General features: G+C 36.1%; 1 protein-coding gene across 14 annotated transcripts in view; it reads right to left on the bottom strand.

The window, feature by feature from the left end:
- Positions 1-23,159, bottom strand: part of UBE3D (ubiquitin protein ligase E3D) — a 203,117-nt gene that overhangs the window by 143,287 nt on the left and 36,671 nt on the right. For 12 of the 14 annotated variants that reach the window (XR_012033906.1, XR_012033908.1, XR_012033907.1 and 9 more), the window contains 3 exons: positions 19,991-20,060; positions 18,885-18,993; positions 15,894-16,057 (listed from right to left, as the gene is read on the bottom strand). Coding sequence is in view for 9 of the 14 variants with exons in the window: in XM_072832229.1 (XP_072688330.1) it covers positions 15,894-16,057; positions 18,885-18,993; positions 19,991-20,060 (343 nt within the window). In the remaining 5 variants the exon portion in view is untranslated. Of the gene's footprint in view, positions 1-11,614; positions 11,753-13,314; positions 13,408-15,893; positions 16,058-18,884; positions 18,994-19,990; positions 20,061-23,159 lie in introns of those variants that run through there. The other 2 variants (XR_012033910.1, XR_012033909.1) reach the window with 2 other exon arrangements.

Below are 23,159 nucleotides of genomic sequence, written 5' to 3'. Positions count from 1 at the left end.
TAAAAAACTTAGAACAAGTCTGATACATTGTAAAAACTCAAAGATAGTAAATATCTTTATTAGATCATTAAAACTACAAGACTTATCCTGAAAGACTTTAAAGAGGAGGGGATTTATAGCAAGCTTACAAAAAAGAAGAGGATATAGATGCACAGAAAATTAAAAAAAATAATATCACCAAGGAAAAGAATATCAGAATAAGAGTCTATAGTGCCTTTATAAACCTTATTTGAACCCAGAGACACTCCTATTCAGAAAAACCAACTAAGCCTGAATAACTTTCAGAGTTAACTTAAACAACCTAGCACATAAAATGTCAGCTGTGTCTCCCAACCTCCCCCTGTTGGCCTTATTGATTTTGAAACAAACTCTGTGATAAAATTAGCAAGGTTAAGTCACTTTACCAGTAAAGGTATCATTATTTTATGTCGCTATGTGATGGAAATAAGAGATGCTAAGAAAATAAGAGTTAAAAAAACCCCAGAAATCCACAGGGCTTAGAATAAATTTTTATATATTTAATTCATGTAATTCCCCAGGATGTGCATGTATTAGCCATGCACAATAGAAGAAAAAAAATTTATAGGTCTGTTAATGAAGACCTTACTCATGTAAGAACACTTAATAAACAAAGATGTCCATTGCCATATCAATGCTTTTCTTATAGAATATTACAAAATAATACGGACATTGGTTGAAATGGAAAGCTTAGGGTCCTATGGGTAATTATAAACTTTTAAACATAATGAACTACCTATGACCTGCACAGATGAATATTTGAGAAGCTGTAGAATTCCATTCTGATTGGACACAACAAAATAGGTGTCAGGCATAGGACAAGACAGGACTAAAGTGGTTAAACCAGAGCCAGGCTATAGAAGAACTCATACAATAATGCAAGGAGATAAAGATTTTGGGTAGGCAGGAGGAAGAAAGGGAGTGATGTAATTGGGGATGGCTAGCTGGCTACATAATTTAGGCTGGACTACAGAGTTTCTGGCAGGCTCAACAGATGCATATAACCTCCACGTGAAGAGTAATGAATACCTGAACTAGGTTGATTAACAATACCAAAGAGGACAAAAAGAATAGATATGAAGGAGATTTAGAAAGAACATTGGACATCACCTGCAAACTGGCTGGAAGTAGGGGAACTGGGAAACAACAGCCAACTTCACAATCTAAGCCTGGGTGACTAGGAAAATCATGATGCCATTGATAGATATAAATGGGAGGAAAACATATGTTCACCAGGAACATTAATGAATTTCTTCTACCTCGCACATATTGAATTTGAGAAGCCAATGGGATATCTGGCATGGATAACTCAGAAATAAGACAGAGCTATAAGCAAAGAACTTGGTGAAATGTAGGTCTGAAAATACAGACTTGAAAGTTTTTATTCAATGGAAATTAGAGTTTCTACAATGAGAGTAGATGAGCTTTAGCAAAAGGGAAAAAGAAATCAGGGATGTGGTTGTCAAGCTATAGCAAAAAGCAGAAATGTAAGGGAGGAAGGGAAGAGGTCAAAACAAAGGAAAGAGAGCAGGCCAAAGAACCAGAAGAAAACCAGGTGAATGCCAGGGCAAATATATCCAAGAAGAAATGGTGAATAAGGATTAAATAAATGCTAAGGATTAAGAAAAAGCAAATGATTTTGCCTACTGATGACCTCTTGAGATCTCTGGATCATTAGCTTCAGTAAATAACTGAAGTAGAAGATAAGTGAACATCTCCTTAAACATGATACAAATGCAAAAGCCTGCCAATTCCAATTTTAATTTTGATAGGATCAAATTATGATAGGACTCTAATTTTGATAGGATCGAATACATAACAAGACATCATAAACCAAGTTTAAAAGTAAGCTAAGGGATGGAAAGAAATGTTTCCAACAGATAAAGGATGAGGGTTCACAATCTGAAAGAAATCCCAATACCAAACACAGACAGGCGGGTGCACGCACACACATGCACATACATACATTCAGAAACACAAATTTAAGTAGGCAAAATAACATGAACAGGCTACTGACAAAAGAGAAAACTCAAATGGCTAGTAAGCATAAACACAGATATTCAACCACACTAAGGAAAACACTCATTTGAAAAAGATGCAATTCTATCAGACTGACCAAAATTAGTATACCTGATGATATCAAACACTGGAATAGGTATGAGGAGAAGAGTAAAAGTGCCAAAGAAAATAGCTCCTAGGAGGACAATTAGACAATATCTATTAAAATTTAAAATATCAGTGGTGGGGTGTCTGGGTGGCTCAGTCAGATGAGTGTCTGACTCTTAGTTTTGGCTCAGGTCAAGATCTCACGGTTGTGGGATTGAGCACCACATCAGGCTCTGTGCTTAGCAGGGATGAGATTCTCTCTCCCTTTCCTTCTGCTAGTCCCCCTATTTGTGCTCTCTTTCACTTTTTCTCTCTCAAATACATAAGTAAATAGAATCTTAAAACAAATAAATAATAAATAAGGTATCAGTATTAAGGGCCACTCCCTACTCTCTAATAAAAAGAACCAGAACTCCTCCTGTTGGCAGATTCTAGGGCCGGGAAAAATATGAATCTGGGGCATTTTGCAGTATCAGGAAGTAAAAGGGTGATCAAGAATTATTAGTATGGGGGCATGTCAAAGGGACCCAGGAGCCAGCCTAAAAGAGCTCCCAAAAGCCAAAACTAGAACAATTTAAACAATAAAATAAATTAATAACAAACATATAAATAACAAAATTTATACCATGGTGTTGGATTATAACCCAAGATATAAAATAAATATACATGAGTCCATCAGATAAAAATGATTGGATAAATAGAAGAAACCAATCTTCCTTATGTAAAAATTCCAAATAATACATACAGATAACACCTCTTTTCCGGGAGATGAAGCTTACTTTCCTCCTTCCCCTTTGAGTGGGGGCTGGACTCAGGGACTAGATTCCAAGGAACAGAATATGGTAAATTAAAAAACGTCACTTCACAGTGAAAAAAAAATGGTCAAGTGATCACGGTGAACATCACCAGTGGAACTCTGAACCTCCTGATATAATGTGATGGTATTCTTTTCCAAACCCATAATCTCAGTCTAACCAGGAGAAAAATGTCAGATAAACCCAACTAAAAGACATTCTAGAAAATTCCTAATCAATCCTTCTGAAAAATAAGTAAGGTCTATAAAACTGTCCAAGACCAGAGGAGACAAAGAAGACGCAAAGAATTAATGTAATGTATATCATGGACTGGATCCTAGAACAACAGAGAACATTAATAGAAAACCTGGTGAAATCCCAATAAAGCTTGGAATTTAGTTAATATTAAGGTAACGATGTGGTTTTTAGTTTTGAAAAAGGTGCCATGGTAATGTAAGATAATATGAGGCAAAACTGGAACTGGGTGAAGGCTATGTACACAGGAACCATCTATACCATTTTGTAACTTTTCTATAAATCTAAAACCACTCCCAAATAAAAAGTTCATTTTTAAAAATATAAAATTAATATATCTCAGGAGCAGCAACTCCACTTTTTCCTATCCACTCAGGAGCAGCAACTCCACTTTTTCCCATCCACTTTAAACAAGTCCTTGTAGAACTGTACAAGAAGGTATGTACAAGGGTCTTCACTGCATGATTGTTAGTATCAGATAAAAATATAAAAAACTGTAATAGACAAAAGAAATCGTAGACTATCTACATTATGGAACATCATACAGTTGTTAAAAATGAGATATATCTATCTATATGTAGTGAGAAGATATAATGCTAAGTGAAAAAACAGACTGTGGGAGGGTACTACAATATGTGGTAAGAAAAAGGAAAAGATATATAAAAGATAACATATAAAACATTTCTATATACACTCCTGGGGCATTTATAAACATATGTCTATGTTAAGATAAAGACTAGTGACTTATATCGAGATGGTGGCCAAGGGGATTTGAGCTTTATTCTATGATGCTGAAGTTATTTTACAAGGAGAATGTCTTCATCATTTACCTGGGGAACTATGAGCAATCAATGTTTTTAAGGCAGGGAGATAATTTTCCTCTAAAATGGGAGAGAAAATGGCTAGAGTAAGGTTCTGGTAGTTGTTACCGTGCAGTGATCCACAGGGTTTCCCATGGAGACTGGCATATTACAGGAGGCCTGGGGCCTGAAGTCCTGCCTAGGTCCTTGAGACAAGCACTTACTGTCACAGTAGATGTTACAATAGCAGTCAGCCTTAACAACGGAGAGGTCAATGACGTAATGTTCAACATATCTTGTTTCCAACAGAGGTGCGAGTACCTGGAGGACTCATGCAGCCATATGGATTTAAAAAAAAATTCCCACGTGCTATTGAAACGGACTTCTTCCCTCTACTCCAGCTGATCATAGAATCCAAAGTTCATTTTTCTCTCTCAATGACTAGAATAAAAGCTGAACTAACCAGGACCATTGCAGTTGCTCTAGATGACAAATGTCAAACTAAAATTTTGGCAGCTATGGAAGATTAAGCACTTTTTCTTTTATACTCATTATCCCACATTAAGCCAATAGATTTCCCTATAAAATGGGATTACAAAAATCATACGGAAAATCTTGAAGAACGTTTAACTCAGAGCATATATTTAAATAAGTGCTTAAAGCTCCATTTAAAGTACTACAGTTTTCCTTAATATATTTAAATGAGATCATTTCACAACAGTAATTTGATATTTTTAAAATAACATTTGAGGAGCTTTAGCAGTACAATGATAAGTAAATTTCTCCTCTACCAAAGCTACATTTCAGTAGCTGAGAAGCCAAAGTCCTTCTCCAATTCTCAGTCTTCAAACAGGCCACATAGATTCTATGGTCTGTCATTTTAATAACACAAAAATAACACGACACTCTTTGCATCGAGACAATAAAGCTTGAACCCTGCTGACCCCAACTATGCTTTTCTCTGTGCTTAAACCTGGGTAGATGATACACTGGACAGTCACACTATAAATTTACAACCACAAACCTCGATGGGCAGTGAACCACACCTACCAATCCCACACATCTCTAGTCATCTCATTCACCTCCTCTCCAAATGACCATTTTGAATCTTCTCCATTCTTCTCAAACTTTCAACTGTCTACTACACTCACCCCTTTTACTCTTAGGCCTCTTCCCCCACCATTCCTACTTTATTGATAAAATAGAAACCATTGGAGGACAAGTCTCTCACTGCTCCAACACCTATTATGCATACCTGTTCTATCCATTCCAGTTCTGATCCTCCTTCCGTAACAGAAAAGGAATTAACCCTCCTCTGAAGGCTAGTTGTTACACCTGAGCATGAGATACGAGACTGCCCGATCCTAATGGAATCAATCACCACTTCTTTCTCACATGTAATCAGCCTCTTCTCAATAAGATCTTTGCTGTTGGCTTTTGAACAGGTGCAAGAAGGTCTAACTCCATCTGCCTAACTGCAGTCAGCTCCCTGTCCCCTTTGTATCGCTCCTCCCCTTTAAGCTACACTTACTGTTTCTGTTACAGCACCTGCCACTCACTGCTCACCCATTCCAATCCAGCTCCCAGCTCTGTCACCTGACAAAACAATCCCTGCTAAGGTCACTGAAAACTTTTTCAATCTAAATCCAATACACATTTTATACTCAACATCTTATCTGACCAGATGCTTCTGATCTGATCACTTCCACCTTCTTAAAATATTTTGTTCCTCCCTCAGCTTCTATGAAACATACTCTGTTGTTTCCCTCCTACCTCTCTGGCTGCACCGCTAGCTCCTTTCTAGACTCATCCTCCTTTTTCTGGCCCATAAATGTGGGTAGTTCTTCACAGCTCAGTCCTTCCATTCTCTCTTCCTAAACAATCCCACCCCTGACCTTGTCATCAATTATGACCAATATGCAGATGACTCACGAATCTAAAAACCCAGCCCAAAACTTTCATCTGAACTCTGGGTCTATATATTAACTTCCTATTTGCTATTTCCTCTTGAATGACTCATATAGTAACTCAAACTCAACACATATAAAACCAAACCTCATTATCCTCTCCCAAAACTTGATCTTCTTCCAACGTTATCTATCCCAATAAATAGTGGTTTGGTTCCAAAATCCAATCAATCACAAACACTGCAATATTACCAAGTATCTCTCAAATCTATCTCCGCTACCATTGTCCACTATAGTCATTTCTCTTGGGCTTCTGCAATAGCCTCCTAACTTATCTACTATATCCAATTGTTCCCTAGTTGGCTGCCAGGATAATCTTTCTGAAGCATAAATTAAACCATCTCATCCTTCTCTCTGGACAAAACATTCAATGGATTCTTATTGTTCTTATGATAAATACAAAGACAAAGCTCTTTAAAATGCCTCTAAGATCCTAAGTTGGCCTGGCTCCTCCCTACTGTGTCCTCATTTCTCATTCTCGCCAGGTAGCCACCTTGGTCTTCCCATCTCTTGTCCTCACTGTGTCCTCTCCCACCAAAGGGCCTTTGTACTGCTTTCTTTCTTGCCCAGAGCCTCTTAACAAAGTTTGCTTATTTTCCTCTTTCAGACAGCAGTCAAGCATCAGTTCTTCCTGGAATCCTATCCAGGCCTGGCTGGTCTCCCTACAATTTACTCCTCTAGAACTATATAGCTCTTTTTCATAGCACTGATCATATTGTAATTTACTAGACTCTACTTAGGTCTGTGATGCAAGGCATCACATCTCTTTTAGATCAATTTTCTTTTTGCAGTACCTAGCACTATAGTATGGATTTAATAATATCTGTTGAATGAATGAATAAATGACCATCTTCAACTCCTGAGGTTGAGAACTTTTTTAATGTCCAAATTCAATGGGTTCTTGAAATTCAGCCTCTCCAGTCTGGTACCACTGTAAATGCCTTCCTCTCTTTCCATCTAAATTACCTAAAACAGGGACACCTGGGTGGCTCAGTCCATTAAGCATCTGCCTTTGGCTGAGGTCATAATCCCAGGGTCCGAGGATAGAGCCTTGCATCAGGCTTCCTGCCCAGCAGGGAGTCTTGCTTCTCCCTCCCCCTCTGCTCATGCTCTTTTACTTTCTTTCTCTCTCTCTCTCTCTCTCTCAAATAAATAAATAAATAAATAAATAAATAAATAAATAAATAAATAAAAAATATTTCGTAAAAAAATAAATTATCTAAAACAGCCCTGGAGGATGAATCCCTAGCTCTAGCCACTCTCTGATTCACCCTATCTATGTAAAGCTGACAGGATACCGGGGCAACATCATCTCATAGGCAATCATGATAGTAATAGGAAAGGAGACCAAGTGGAAAAAAAGAGAGAGAGAGAGAGACAGAAATACTGCACAAGGAAAAGGGACCTTGAAACCATTCCATTTGAGGCTCTTAAGCCTGGAAAAGAGAAAACCTAGGACTGAATATCAGATTATTTGAATATTTGAAGAGTGGTCATATTCAAGAATCGACAGATTCATTTTTGGTAGCTCTGGATATGAGTTTCTGGGAGACAGATAGCTCAATAAGAGGAAGACAATTCAGTCAATTAGAACTACGTCAATGTGGTCAATCTTGTTAAGGAGTGACTTTGCCATGACTTAGTGAATTCAAGCCCAGAATGGTGAAAAGTGCAGCACAGAGAACAGTGCTGCATTTTTGTATCAAGCATTTTTGTATCAGCGTAGAACCCTTTCTTCAAATAAAAGCTTTTGATGAGAATCTCATTTGCCACACAGATAAATTGGAGCATCTCTATGGGCAGATGACTGCCACTCTCTACTCCCCACTTAACCCCTATGCGAGCTACCTGCCACTGCATCGGCAACAGCCTACTGGAACTCCCTATATGAAAACATGCATACTTTTGGGGTGCCTGGGTGGCTCATTTGGTTAAATGCCTGCCTCAGCTCAGGTCATGATCACAGGATCCTGGGACTGGGCCCTGCATTGGGATCCCTCCTGAAAGGGGAGTCTGCTTCTTCCTCTCTCACCCTCTGCCCCTCCCCACTGCCTGTGTGCTCTCCCTCTCAATAAACAAAATCTTTTAAAAAGAAAACATGCATGCTTTCCCTGCCCACCCCTCTGCAGCTTTTACTGGGGTGAGGGTGGAGTAAAGTACTTATCTCTTTTCTATTTTCTCTGATTCAAATGATTATGATTTTCCATGAAAACCCTTTCCTTAGCATGTATGTAGATTTTGCTCTTTTCAAAGAATTTTTCTTTGTACATGTTGCCTTAACTTTCCTGTAATTCCTTTATGGCAGTAATCTTTGGTCTCCTGCTTTAGAATCACACATAATAGCAAGTATAGGAGGAGATAATAGCAAAGAGGAAAAGGAAAACCCAAACCCTTCTGATGTGAGAAAGTGAAGACTCCAGGTTGGACTCATAAAAACATCTAACACATGATTAGAAAACACAGAAAAAATGAAGTAACAATTTCATACACATATCCTCTTTCATGATTTAGCCAATCCCAGTCCCCTTTCCCTTTCTACTCCCACAGTTCACGATTATACTTATCTCACATTCTTACATTAGAAGAGGGAACCCAGATTCTTTCCAGAAAGCAGTTCCAAAAGATGAATTGCTGTCCATAGGTAAAACATGCTTTGACTAGTATCTCTAGGGAAAAAGCTCACTTTTATTATATGTCTCAGTCTTATTTCTTATATCTTCTTTAATGATTATAAATTTATGGATAAGAATTCCAAATAAAATAAGTCTGAATTTAGGCCACTGTACTTACACAGTGTAAGTTTTCCAGTTACAAATTAAAGAAGTATGTGCTCAACTTGCTATGTAATGAAGAACAATTTCTAGATAGGTATATCCAGGTGATAATACAGAAGTGTCCAACAATGTGCGGAAAGTACTTTCCAAATAAGCATTTATGTTTTCCCAGAGCTATTTGATAACTTTCCTGTATTTTTAGATTAATTTCCTTTCAATGGATTCCTGTTCTAAGAAGCTACAGCAAAGGACTTCTGAGAAAAAAAATCACATTTGTATCCTCAAACTCTGATCGAGAAGATCAGGTATGAACATACTAGAAGTCAGAAGTTTCCACTGCTGATGTTATGTATTAAGATGCATAAATATTTACTAATATAGTACAGTAAGCGGTATATTTTGGGGAGTAATCAAAATGCTGGTACATCCTAAACTACCAAAGGAATTATTCTTGGGGAAAAATATACATTTATAGTGACATTTTCATATCTCCTAAAATTTTATGGTGAGGACTACATGATATAATGAAAAAGGACAACCTGGATCAAATTCTGGCTCTATCACCAACTAACAACGTGACTATTTCTCTAATTGAGCCTCAGTTTCCTCACTTATAAATATAAGACTTGGACATTCATATCTGAAGTCTAAATTAATCCTATTCTAAAAATGGAATGCCCTAATTAGAGTGGACTGACAATGGCAGCCTATGACTTCTATCTGGAGACACAGAAAACACTTGAAATGCTTTAATAAAGTGCCCTTTAGGGATTGGTAACACTTGCCAATTCATTTGTTTGCTTGCTAATTTATTTATTCTAGCATCATATTCACACACTATCCAAATAAATTCATGTGAAGTGTTTTAGGTTATATAATTATTAAATAGCAGGTCTTAGATATTCTGCTAAATATAAAATTAGCATAAATTAACATTTGGTTTATGTTTTCATCAATCAAAAAGAACAAATTCTTCTAAATTTCCTCAAAACCACCTAATTTTATCTCAGGCAATGATAGTATCTGACACAGCAGGTATAGGCACCTCAATTAAGCAGACTTTAGCAATAATTTTATGAATACACAGGCAACAGAATAAAAATAAATGGAACTGCATTAAACTTAAAAATTTTTGTGTATCAAAAGATCAAAAGACACAATCAACAGATACAATAAAAAACACAATCTATGAAACAAGAAAAAATATTTGCAGCTCATGTCTGATTAAAGAGTTAATATAAAAAATTCAAAAAAATAAAAAAAGAGTTAATATCAGAATATATAAGCTCCTGCAATTCAACAACAAAAAAATCAAATAATCTGATTTAAAAATGGGCAAAGAACTTGAACATTTAGACAAAGAAGATATACAAATGGCCAACAAGTATATGAAAAATGCTCAATAGCACTCATCAGAGAAATGCAAATCAAAACCCCAATAAGATATCGCCTCATACCCATTAGGATGGCTACTATTTAAAAAAAGAGAAAATAGGGGCACACGGCTGGCTCAGTTGGTGAAGCATGCAGCTCTTGAACTCAGGGTTGTTTGAGCACCACATTGAGCGTAGAATTTACTTAAAAATAAAATCCTTAAGGGGTGCCTGGGTGGCTCAGTTGGTTAAGCATCTAACTTCAGCTCAGGTCATGATCCCTGGGTCCTACATCAAGCCCCACATCGGGCTCCCTGTTCAGCAGGGAGTCTGCTTCTCCCTCTGGTTGTGCTCTCTCTCATAAATAAATAAAATCCTAAAAAATAAAATAAAGTCCTTAAAAAACACAGAAAATGGTTAAGTGTTGGTGAGAATTTAGAACAACTCTTGAGGGAATGTAAAATGCTACAACTACCATGGAAAACAGTATAGAGGTTCCTTAAAAAATTAAAAATAGAACTACCATTTGATCCAGTAATCACACTTCTGGGTATATCTCCAAAAGAACTGAAAGCAGGATCTCAAAGAGAGATTTGCACAGCCAAGTTCAAAGCAACACTATTCATAATACACAGGAAGTTAACCAAATATCCATTGAGGGATGAACAAAAGTATTACATACACACACACACACACACACACACACACAGAGTGGAACAGTCCTCAGCCTTAAAAAGAAAGGCAATCTTGTTATATGCTACAACGTAGATTAACTATCTTAAGGACATTATGCTAAGTGAAATAAGTCCGTTACAAAACGACAAATACTCCATGATTCCACTTACATGAAGTACCTAAGGTAGTTAGTGTTATGAACTGAATTGTGTTCCCCCCAAATTCTTAAAAAGAATATCAACAGTTAGGGCTCTAACCCTAAAGTGACTGTATTTAATGATAGAACCTGCAAAAAGTACTTACTAAAATGAGGTCATTAGAATGGAGCTCTAATCAGAACTGCTGTCCTAAGAAGAGGAAAAGAACCAAAATCTCCCTGGCTCCATCCCCTCCCCATTTCTCTTTACTCTCTCGCTCTCTCAAAAAAAAAAAAAAAAAAAAAAAAAAAGGGCCATGTGAGGACATAGTGAGATTGTGGCTATCTATAAGTCAGGAAGAGAGGCCTTACCAGAAAGCAATCTTGATGGCACCTTGATCCTGAACTTCAAGTGTCCAGAACTTTTGAGAAAATAAGTTTCTAGTTTTTAAGTCATCTAGTCTTTGGCATTTTGTTATGATGGGCCTGGCAGACTAATATACCCAAGTTCATAAAAACAGAAAATAGAATGGTGGCTACCAGGGGCTGGGGGAAGGGGCAAAGGAGTTGTATAATGGGTACAGAGTTTCAGATGCAGAATGTAAAATTCTGGAGAACTCTTTCACAACATATATGTGAATAGATTTAACATTACTGAAACTGTATACTTAAAAATGGTTAAGACGGGGGTGATTTGGGAGCTCAGTCAGTTAAGTGTCTGCCTTTGGCTCAGGTCATGATCCCAGGGTCCTGGGATCCAGCTCCACATTGGGCTCTCTGATCAGTGGGGAGCCTGCTTCTCCCTCTTCCTCTGTAGCTCCCTTTGCTGCTCCCCTTGCTTGTTCTCTTTCTCTCTGTCAAATAAATAAGCCTTTTTTAAAAAAGGTTAAGATATGTGGTTTTTATCCCCCTCCAAAAATTAGGCATAATTTCAATTTACCTGCTGAAATAAGGGAGAAAAAAGATTTAAAAATACTATTTCACAAATAACAACAAATATTATTTTATGCATATGAAATGTATATATATGGGTGTAATTTATGTATTTCTATTTCATTACAAAAACCAATAATGGAGGTGCCTGGGTGGTGCTGTTGGTTAAGCGTCCCACTCTTGGTTTTGGCTCAGGTCCTGATCTCAGGGTTGTGAGATCGAGCCCCATGACAGAGTGCAGAGCCTGCTTAAGTTTCTCTATCTCAACAAAAAGAAAAAAAAAAAAAGTTTCTCTCTTTCCCTCTGCCCCTCCCACCCTGCTTACTTGCTCATGCTTTCTCTCTGTCTCAAAAATAAATAAATAAATCTTTTTTTTAAAGCAATAATGATGACTATATTAAGGTAAACAATACTTTGTTTTAGAAAGAATATTTATCAATACAGAGCCAACAAATAAAAATCTAGTTATTTTAAAAATATAATCTCTAAATTCACCAAAACTAAGGGTGAAGATAACATATCATCATTTCTTCCCTCAACATATTTTGCCGGAAAATGTTGCTACTAATTGTGGAAAAAGAATTCAAATTCTCCAGGTTTTTTAATCAGATATTTTACCTTTTGAAAAATGTGGGAAGAGCCACTACCAGTACTTGGACTCATATAAGTTAAGAGAATTCAATTTAGCTTTTTAAAAAAAAAAACCCACTGATTTACACTCAGTGATTACATTCCTGTAAATTCTCATAAATATTTAAGAACAAAGGACTTGAAACCTATAAAATTCTTCATCATTGTTTATTACAAATAAATCTATTTTTTCACGTTTCCCTAAAAGAAAATGAGAGAAGTATAACAATAAACATTTATATTATATTTGTATTTATCCTGTTTACTCTAAGTTGTTAACACGTGGGGTTATAGAAGTTTGAGCTCATGCCTCAGTAAAACATCTCTTATTTGTTTGGCCTAATTAAATGTCAAGAAAATTGTGGGCTGTGACACCACAGGGAAAGGCAGACACAGCCTGATTTCAGGAGATAGAATAAGACAGGGTTTTTCAAGTTTGGCACTACTGACATTTGGGGCTGGATAATTCTTGTTGTAGAGGCTCTCTGAGGCATTGTATGATGTTTAAGGCCATCCTGGGCTTTACCTATCAGATTACAGTAGCCCTTCAAGTTGTGACAACCAAAAATGGCCCAAACATTGCCATATGTCCCCTAAGAGGCAAAATTACTTCCAGTCTAGAGAATATAAAGACATAGATGAATCGATGAATTAGCACAATTAAACTGCAGAAGTTAATTTGGGATCCAAAGCTACAAAGTTAACATTTAGGCTCTAAACTCTGATACGCGATATCAACAACATAAGTTGTAGGATAACTATGCGCAGGGGATGGGGGATAAAAAACAATAGACTTCAAAATGTCGAGACGTGTGACTATTGCTAGAAAGAAAGAACATTCTAAATATATTACCTGCCACTTTATGCGTGTGCTCAAGGAACTAAAACCATAGTTGCATTTGCTGTTTTCCTCTTTTAGACTGCCATCTGGCAATCCTCATTTCCACTAAAAAAAATAATAAAAAATAAATTTGCAGCCGATTGGACTATAATAGTTAATGCACCACCTCACATGCCAAAAATATGCCAGGGTGTCTATGGTTTACTCAGTAATGCCTCCAAAGAAAGAAACTAATGTCCCTTAAAAGACAATGTCTCTAAAGACAAAAGCAAGTAACTCGCAGGATGCTTACCCAATTTATGAAGTTCCCTTCCTACCGTTAGGAGATACAAAGTGAACCAGTAGTAAGAGAAAAAGCACAACAAAAGAAGTTATATACAACAGGCAAGCTGAAATCATCAAACTCATTTATTATGTCCCCAAGACATCAAAGTTTAAAAAGTCCACTAATTAAATATAGCAAAATGCAACTGACTATATTATTATATTTCCAGTATCACAGGGATTAGGAATGAGTGAAATAATGAGACAGTGCACTGAATTCTTATCACACTCCTCAAGAGAAGCAGTGTAAAAGATTCTTCACGATAATGAATGTAAGTTCACCACTGTAACTGAATCTACTACCAATTCCTTTTCCTTAGCACCCAAAAGTTGTCAAAAAACAAACTGACACATCCAAACCAGTATATTCTTTCTTTTTCATGAATCCATAAAGGCAGACTATGGTAACAAGAATCTACAGTCATCAATAGATGAACACAAATTATCAAATATAATGATGAACAGAAAACTATGTACCATTCATTTAACAAATGTTGTGTTGGTTTTTTTTTTTTTTTAAGGTTTTATTTATTTATTCATGAGAGACACAGAGAGAGAGAGAGGCAGAGACACAGGCAGAGGGAGAATCAGGCTCCATGGAGGGAACCCAATGTGGGACTCAATCCTGGGACTCCAGGATCACACCCTGGGCTGAAGGCGGTGCTAAACCGCTGAGCCACCCCAGGCTGCCCGATAAATAAAATCTTTTAAAAAATAAATTTTAAAAAAGGGTAAAAAAAATTTAATGTTATACCTTTGCTGCAGAAATTACACTTCTAGAAATCCTTCATAAACAAGTACACATAATTACAAAACAAATTTGTGTAACAACACACAGCACAACACTAATTATAGCAGCAAAATAGTATTAACCCAAGTATCTATCAACAGAAAAATAATTAAATTATTTGTAGTAAATCCATTTCATAAAATGCCAAGCACTGACATGGAAAGAATCTTGGGGATCTCTGGGTGGCTCAGCAATTTGGCGCCTGCCTTTGGCCCAGGGCATGATCCTGGAGTTCCGGAATCGAGTCCCACATCGGGCTCCCTTCATCGAGTCTGCTTTCCCCCTCTGCCTTTGTCTCTGCCTCTCTCTCTCTCTCTCTCTCTCTCTCTCTCTCTCTGTGTCTCTCATGACTAAATAAATAAAATCTTAAAAAAAATAAAAGGAAAGAATCTCTAGGACTGTACAGTGTTGCCTTTTTTTTAAGTATAAAAAATACACATGTATCACTCATTTTATGTTGATAAAAAATAAATAGAAAAAGATAAAAATAAATAGAAGTTGAAGAATATATAACATCCTTTTTACTTCCGGAGAGGGACATGGTGGAGAACTTACATATATTAGTTTATGTATGTCTGTTTAAATATTTTATAATTTGCACTTATATAATCCAAAAAAGAAAAGATGAGCAATTTTTCAAAATTTCTTATTTACTTCCTAGAAAAAGACTGGGATCTTTCTGTTCTTAGTACAAATTTGATCTAAGTCATTGGAGAGTACAGGACAAGTATAAACTTTCCGTTCCGTTCCCTCTGCCAGGAACACTGTTCTCTCAGATAAGGGTCACTGTTTGACTTCCTTCAGGTTTTCCACTTAAATGCCATCTTATCTTAGAAAACTTCCTTGACTTTTCAATGTAAAATGACAACCTCCTCCACCTATCCTACTACTCCCCAACTACTTTACCATGTTTTATATTTCATTAGAGTAAATCAACACCTGTGTCTTAGTGTTCCTATCTCTTAAATGGAGGTGATAATAGTACCTATCCTGCAGGTTGATGTTAGGCTTAGATATGCCAGAAGCCCTCTGATGAGTGCCTGGCTCTTAAGAGAGGCATATCAGTACCATTACTCCATGCCTCTTTTGTTGATGGTCTGCCTTCCCCTTATTACAATGACAAGCCCAGGAAGAAAGGACTGTGTTTAGTTCATGACTGTATCCTGAATGCCTGGAAAGTGCTTCTCAGTAAATATTCATAGCTATTGATGCCTGATTTAGTACTGTAGCCATATGCATAGACAGCTGAGATTACAAGAAAAAGACCAATTATTTTCAGTAAAAGAAGCTTCCTGCACATTAGCATGAATCATCTGTAATAATTCAATCTACTTTAAAGCATAATATTTAGCAGTATGACTCCTAGAAACTTCAAATAGGGAAGTGGTATGGTACCATTTAATTCATTAATTTCTCAACACCAAATGGCAAAAGAAACTAAAATATAATGTGGAATGAGAAAACAAAAACAACTTACTTTTCATTCCTGCTTTTGATGCATGGCTGGTAGAGGACCTTGACAGCATTCCAGGCAGAACCTGAATCTGCCTTCAAGATATCTTCCAGTAAGGAGAACTTTTTGATACTTTTGGAACTCCTCAAAGATTCAATCACCAAACTATCTGAGTTTAAAATCCATAGCTAAAGATATGGAGAGAAAAGTCCAAGCATAAGGATATTATCATCACCCTATCCATATTTCATACCACCACTAAAAAACAAAATACAAACAAAAGTATAAAAATACCAGAAAAAAATATAGGAGAATCCAGTATATAATTGTAAGTATGGTAAGTCTTTCAAAGTGTAACATCTACTAGAGCTGCTGAGATCATAAAGTTCCAAAAAAAAAAAAAAAAGGACAACTAGGAGAAAATATTTAATATGTAGATAACAAAGTTATTATCTGTAATTTATAGAATTCCCAATAATCAATACGGGGGCAAAACAGCCCAACAGAAATAAAGGCAAAGAATATGAACAGAATTAACAGAAGAAGTGATAAACATATAAAAATGTTAATATAACTAGTAATAAAAAAATGTAAAAATCATATGCCACCCTTTTTCACTTATCAGATCAGCAAGAACAAAAAGATGGTAACATCCAGTTCAGTAGAGGGTTTGGAACTGCTAGTGGAAGAGTGTTTCCAGATTTGGACGCACACTATTTATTGAGGGGTCAGCAGGAGTCTGGCTTCAGCCTGACCGCATGGGGACCTCTGAAGCAAGAATCGCACCTACAAGGTCTGTCCCACCTTGAGCCAGGAGGCCACTGCTTTCTATCCCAGGGTCAAATCACAGGCAGCAGACAGACCAGGGCAAGAGTGGGGAAGAGGTAACTTTCTGAACAAGGTGGCATCTGTCATGTAAGGGCATGTCTCTGAAGACAGGCAGCTGTGTGCCTGTAGCAGCCCACACGTCTCAACAGCTGGGACATGGGTGTGCCAACTTGAGTAAGAAGGATCTGGGTGGGAGATCAAGAATGTCTCACTCTATGGGATAAATTAGTATAACTTTTCTGGGGGGGGGGGTGATAATTACCAGTTTAAAACACACAAATTCTGTCTAAAATTAGAAAGAAGTACTAAAATACACATGCAAAGATTATTTTTATTCCCAGCACTGTCTTTAACAACCACACACTGGAATTCTAGCCATTAAAGACTCTTATTTATATTAACACTAACAAGAAACAATCTTATGACATACACAGTTGTGTGAAGTATACACGAGGAAGAAAAATGCTCATCATGTGATTCAGGTATGTTTCACAAGCAGAGAAGCAAAACGTGAGTGTGTGAACATACAGTTGCATACAGGGAGGGAAAAAATGTTGAAGTGCACATACCAGATTGTTAATAACATCTACCTTCAAATACTATGATGTAGCAAGACAAGGAAAGAAGATGAGGGAATACCACCACTTCTTTTACATTCTTCATGTTGTCTGAATGTTTTAAGAATGTATTAGTTTTATAATGAGGAAGTTTTTTTGAATTTAAATATATATTGGCAGGTTTTAGGTTTTTAGGTATTTCCTATTCCCAAGTTTTAACTTGAAAACCCTTATAGTAAAAGAAAATTAAAACTAATTTCAGACTATGACTATGAGGCATAGTCACTTCAGTCAAAAAGTATATTAGCTTTGGTAGAAATGATCTGGAATCAGAAAGCATGGGGTCCCCGTAATGGATGGCCAGCTACAAAGTCACACTTAATAACAACTTTTAACTCTCCCCCTCCTTCTAGCTACCATGTTTCCCTATTAGCTTTTGAGTTCCTTAATGGCATATTTTCTTCCTATCCTGAATGCCTAGAACAGTACCTATAGAATAAGAAATGTTCAATATATGGAGGAAAAGAAGAGACGTAGGCCCTAAGGCCCTAATTCTTGGATTTTCACATAAACATCCCAAATTCTTTTCTGCAGACCTTTTTTTTTTTTTTTTTTTTTTTGTTTTTAACAGAAACAATAACAGTGCTTGTGGGACATGCAGGGGTTGATTCCACTAACTGGAGGACTTCTTACTACTCAAACATCAAAGTGTTAAAATCAGGATCTCGAAGAGGTATCTGTATCCCCATGTTCACTGAAACACTATTTATAATACCCAAGATGCAGAAACAATCTAAATGCCCATCAACAGATGAATGGATAAAACAAATGTGGTGCACCCAAACAATGGAATATTATTCTTAAAAAAAAAAGAAGGAAAACTTGTAATATGCAACAACACAGATGAACTTTAAGGACAGTATGCCAGGTGAAATAAGCCAGATACAGAAGGATGGTACTTCCTGATTCCACTTATATAAGGAATCTAAAACAGTCCAACTCATAGAAGCAGAGAGTAGAATGGTAGTCGCCAGAGGCTACAGGAGGGAGAAATGGGGAGTTGCTCATTAAAGGGTATATAGAGTTTCAATTAGGCAAGATGAGTAAGTTCTAGAGATCTCCCGTATAATACTGTGCATGCCTGTAATTAACAATACTGCTATCATGTACTTAAAAACCGATGAAGAGGATAGATCTCAAGTGTTCTTACCACATACACACATACGCAGAAACAGGAGCAAGAGAATACAGAAGAGTATTAAAGAGTATTCTTTAAACAGAAGAGTATCAACAGGGAAAAGTCAATAGAGGGGAAAAAAGTGACAGAGACAGAATTATGTTATAATGACCAAGAAAAGCCATTAACAACTTGGAGTGAAAAACTTTATTTTGTGGTGTGAGCAAGAATCAGGTTTTATTTCTCTCCATATCCCTCATACCTACCACATAGAGGCACTTGATCTTTTGTTATTAAATTAAGGGAATTTGATTTGTGAATTAAACTGATATTATGAATTCAATTTTTAATTTGTTTTACTGACCTGAGAATTAAAGAAAAAAGAATGGCAAGACTAAAAAATTTCTGAGGCCCTGTATTACCAAGCTACAGCAAGCTGAAATAATTTCTTACCAAGATGTACACTTTTCCATCATGACCTTGAACAGTGAATCTAAAAGTGCTTCTAGCAGTGGAGAGTTCCACCAGACACTGGGCGATAATGCTCTGTACAAACTGAGACCTGTTTGAACAGAAATCAATTTTCACAATGTACCTCTCATAATAACTCTAAGTGGCAAGAGGAGCCAAAAATATCCACAGGGTACCTAAAAGGTAGAGGTATGTGCAACTAGACTTTTCTGTACGCTGCCCATTCCTTCACAGACTGTGCTAATGTGGATTTTAATATATTTCAATGTATTTGTTTGCTCCAGTCTTCTTATTAACTATTCTCCGATCCTTAACACACTTCCTACCCCAAACCTAACTATTCCCCTTGACTGAATAAAAAATACTGTATTAGTCAAGTCAGTATTCCATTTGTGCTGTAGCACATTAACCGGTGAAGAAGTTAAAAAAGAAGGCATGATATTTCCTACCAAACATTAGGCAGGATTACATACAATGTTTTCCATTTGTATCCCTTCAAAGAGTCAGAGCTGAGTTACAGAATCAAAGTATTTACAGGAGGATAAATTTTAAGGTTATATTCAGATTGCATAATTTTTAGATATCCATAAATGAACTGGAAGACATACTATAGTTAACTTCTGTTTGCAAACTAAAAAGATTCAGAGAAAGAAAACGCTAATGGATCTAGTGGATAAGTAATATATACATATTTTTTTAAAACACTGGGATCATTTGAAAACTGTTTCAAAATTTAAATATGTCAAATTAAACCCAGAAAAAATTATTCAAAAACCTACTGATGATTAAATTATAAAACCTTGGATACCTGGCATATAGAAAGAAACACAAAAAAAGCTTTCAGAATTAGAAGATATATATAATGAACACATTTGTTTATACCTCTATGCAACAAACAAACCATAAATGAATCCTCAAGTCTCTTATATGTGTGGTTTGGTTCAATTGTTTAAAAGTCTTTTTTGAAGGCTTTTGTTTTTCCATTTAAAATAAAGACAGGTAAGAATAAAAATGAATTCCCAAATAATCAATTGTACCTATCATTTTCCACATTTGAAATCACAGAATAATTAATTTGCCATTTATACCTTGGTATGATGGGAAAATTTCTTTCAGACGGCTGAATAATTATCTCTGTCATATAAAACTTGGTGGTTTCTAGAAGCAAAAAATAAGAAAATTTAAAATCTCCACATTCCACTAAGATTTTTCTTGTGAGCATGTTGGTCCCAATTATAACATCTCGAACTAAATATTTAAAATGTATACTAGTAAAATTCATATTCAGCAAAAATTTTTCCAAAATGACTTAGTTTAAGACAACAAAGCACTGATGACTACCAGGAGACTGTAGAGGGCCTGATGTTCTTTCAGAAGACATGCCCCAAGTGAATATGGATATGCCCCAAGTGAATCTGGTACAATGACACTCTGTTCACACATATGGAAGGTTAGAAAAATCAGCTGCATCACAGCCATAGCTCACTTACATAGAATAGAAACTATTCATTTGACTTCCTAATTTCCATAGTCACAAACATAGGAGTCAAAGAAAAGGGATTTTTATTTAAAGATTATTTATTTAGTTATTTGAGAGAAAGCAAGCACAAGCTGAGGGGAGGGATAGAGAAAGAGGGAGAAGTAGATACCCCACTGAGCGGGGAGCCTGACATGAGACTCCAATCCGAGGACCCTGAGATCATGACCTGAGTCAAAGGCAGACACTTAACTGACTGAGCCACCCAGGCGCCTCAAAAAAGGCTTTTTAATCATAGTGTCCCAAAGCCCATGCAAAGATGCTATAAACCCCATATTAGTCTTTCCCAGAATACTAGTTTATTAATATTAGTTTATTAATCACTGAGTTTATTAATATACAATTCCCAATGAATCTGGTTATGTGATTAGTTTACAGAAAAAATTAAACAGTAAACTAAGTATCTTACAGAAATGAATATAAACATAACCATTCTGAATTTTTTAAAAAATCAATGAAAAATGTTTCTTTTCACTAGTATTTGGCATCAAATACATATATTTGAATGACAAACTACAGCAATGATGAAGATATAGAGAAATGGGTATACTTATTCACATATTGCAGTCAGAGCTGCAAATAATAGATTTCTAGAAAGCCACTTGATAGAGACCTTAAATATATTTTGAAGGACGCCTGGGTGGCTCAGTGGTTAAGTGTCTGCCTTCAGCCCAGGGCGTGATCCTGGGTTCTCAGGACCAAGTCCCACATCGGGCTCTCTGCATGGAGCCTGCTTCTCTCTCTGCCTATGTCTCTGCCTCTCTCTCTGTGTGCCTCTCGTGAATAAATATATAAAATCTTTAAAAATAAATAAATAAATAAATAAATAAATAAATAAATAAATTTTGATGCCATAATTAAACACTTAAGAATTTATCTAAAAGAAATATTCATAAAAATTTATCTATAAAGATGCTTATATTAACTAAAAACAAACTAACAATTGAGAATGGTTGGCCTAAACAATTATACATTTAGGCAAGAGAATTCTATGCACTCATGAAAAGTGGTGAGCCAAACAATTTTTCGTTGTTTTAGGATGGAAAGTTATTCTCAGTACATTTTCTGAAACTGTTTTCAATTGCTCAATATAACACACAAAAAAGGGCAAAAAAAAAAAAAAAAAAAAAGCCGATGAGTTTAATAGAGTATTACATATCTAGAGCCACGAAGATGAATTTATCTATCCTTCAAGTTCAATTTTCATTTTACTATATTGAAGTCATGATTAGATGCAGAATTAAACCTTTTAACATCATGAAGTGATCCCTCTTATCCCACTGCTGTTACACTATAATTAAATTCTACAATTTCAATCCTACAAGGTATTACTATTACTGCTTTATGTAGTTAGCATCCACTTGATGTCTCCCACTTACTTACCACTGTCTTCACCAATCCTTGAACTTAGACCTCCTATCAGAGATCACTTTCTTCTACCTTCTTCAGGTAGAATTCTATTCTTCTACAAAGTATAATTTCTTATAATTAAAAAATGAAACCACTAGAAATGAATAATTCTCATTTTTGTTCATCAGAAAATGTATTTACCTATGTGTTGGTTCTTTCATATCATATAAATCCTAGGTTAACAGTTTTTAACCTTTGTGCACATTGACACTACCATTCCATTGTCTTCAAACTTTCATCATTTCTGCTCATTTGAAAGTGATCTGTCATTTTTCTTCAGTTGCTTTTAAGATTTTCTGGTTTTTGTTTGTTTGCAGCATCACTCTGGTTTGTCTAGCTATAGACTTTTTTTTTTATTTATCTTACCTGGGCCTCATTTAATGAGAAGTCAACCCATAACTTATTGTTTTCTATCCCTTTTGTAAAATTCTTAGCAATTATCTCTTCAAATATTGCCCATGCTCCCTTATATTTCTTTTCCTTCTAGAAGTGTGACTAAAAATATGTTAGAGTATGGAGGTTCCTCAAAAAGTTAAAAATAGAACTACCCTATGATTCAGCAATTGCACTACTAGGTATTTACTCCCAAAATACAAAAATACTAATTCCAATGGATACATGCTCTCTGATGTTTAGAGCAGTATTATCAACAAGACCCAAGTTATGAAAAGGGCCCAAATGTCCATTGACTGATGAATGATGGTACACACACACACACAGGAATATTACTCAACCATAGAAAAGGAAATCTTGCCATTTGCAACAACATGGATAGAGCTAGAGAGTATTATGCTAAGTGAAGTATGTCAAAGACAAATACCATAGGATATCACTCATATGCGAATTTAAGAAACAAAACAAATGGGGTCGCCTGGGTGCCTAGTCAGTTAAGCATCAGACTCTCGATTTTGGCTCAGATCATAATCTCAGGGTGTGAGATCAAGCTCTGAATCTGGTTCGGGGCTGGGGTAAGATTCTCTCTCTCCCTCTTCCTCTCTCCACCACTCTCTCACAGAAAAGAGAGAAAAAAGAAAAAAGAAAAGAAAAATATCACAAGGGAAAAAAGAAAGGAAAACTAAGAAACACTCTTAACTACAGAGAACAAACTGATGGGGAGGTGAGGTGAGGGGATGGGTTAAATAGGTGATGGAGATTAAGGAGTGCAGCTATTATAATGAGCACCAGGTGTTGTATGTAAGTGCTGAATCACTAAACTATATACCTGAAACCAGTATTACACTAATATTACTATATGTTAACTGGAATTGAAATAAAAACAAAAAACCTCAAAAAAACATATGTTAGGTCTT

The sequence above is a fragment of the Canis lupus genome, chromosome 7 (genome assembly GCF_048164855.1).
Source record: "Canis lupus baileyi chromosome 7, mCanLup2.hap1, whole genome shotgun sequence".
Lineage (NCBI taxonomy): Eukaryota > Metazoa > Chordata > Mammalia > Carnivora > Canidae > Canis > Canis lupus.
This window is presented reverse-complemented; position numbering and strand designations above follow the sequence as displayed.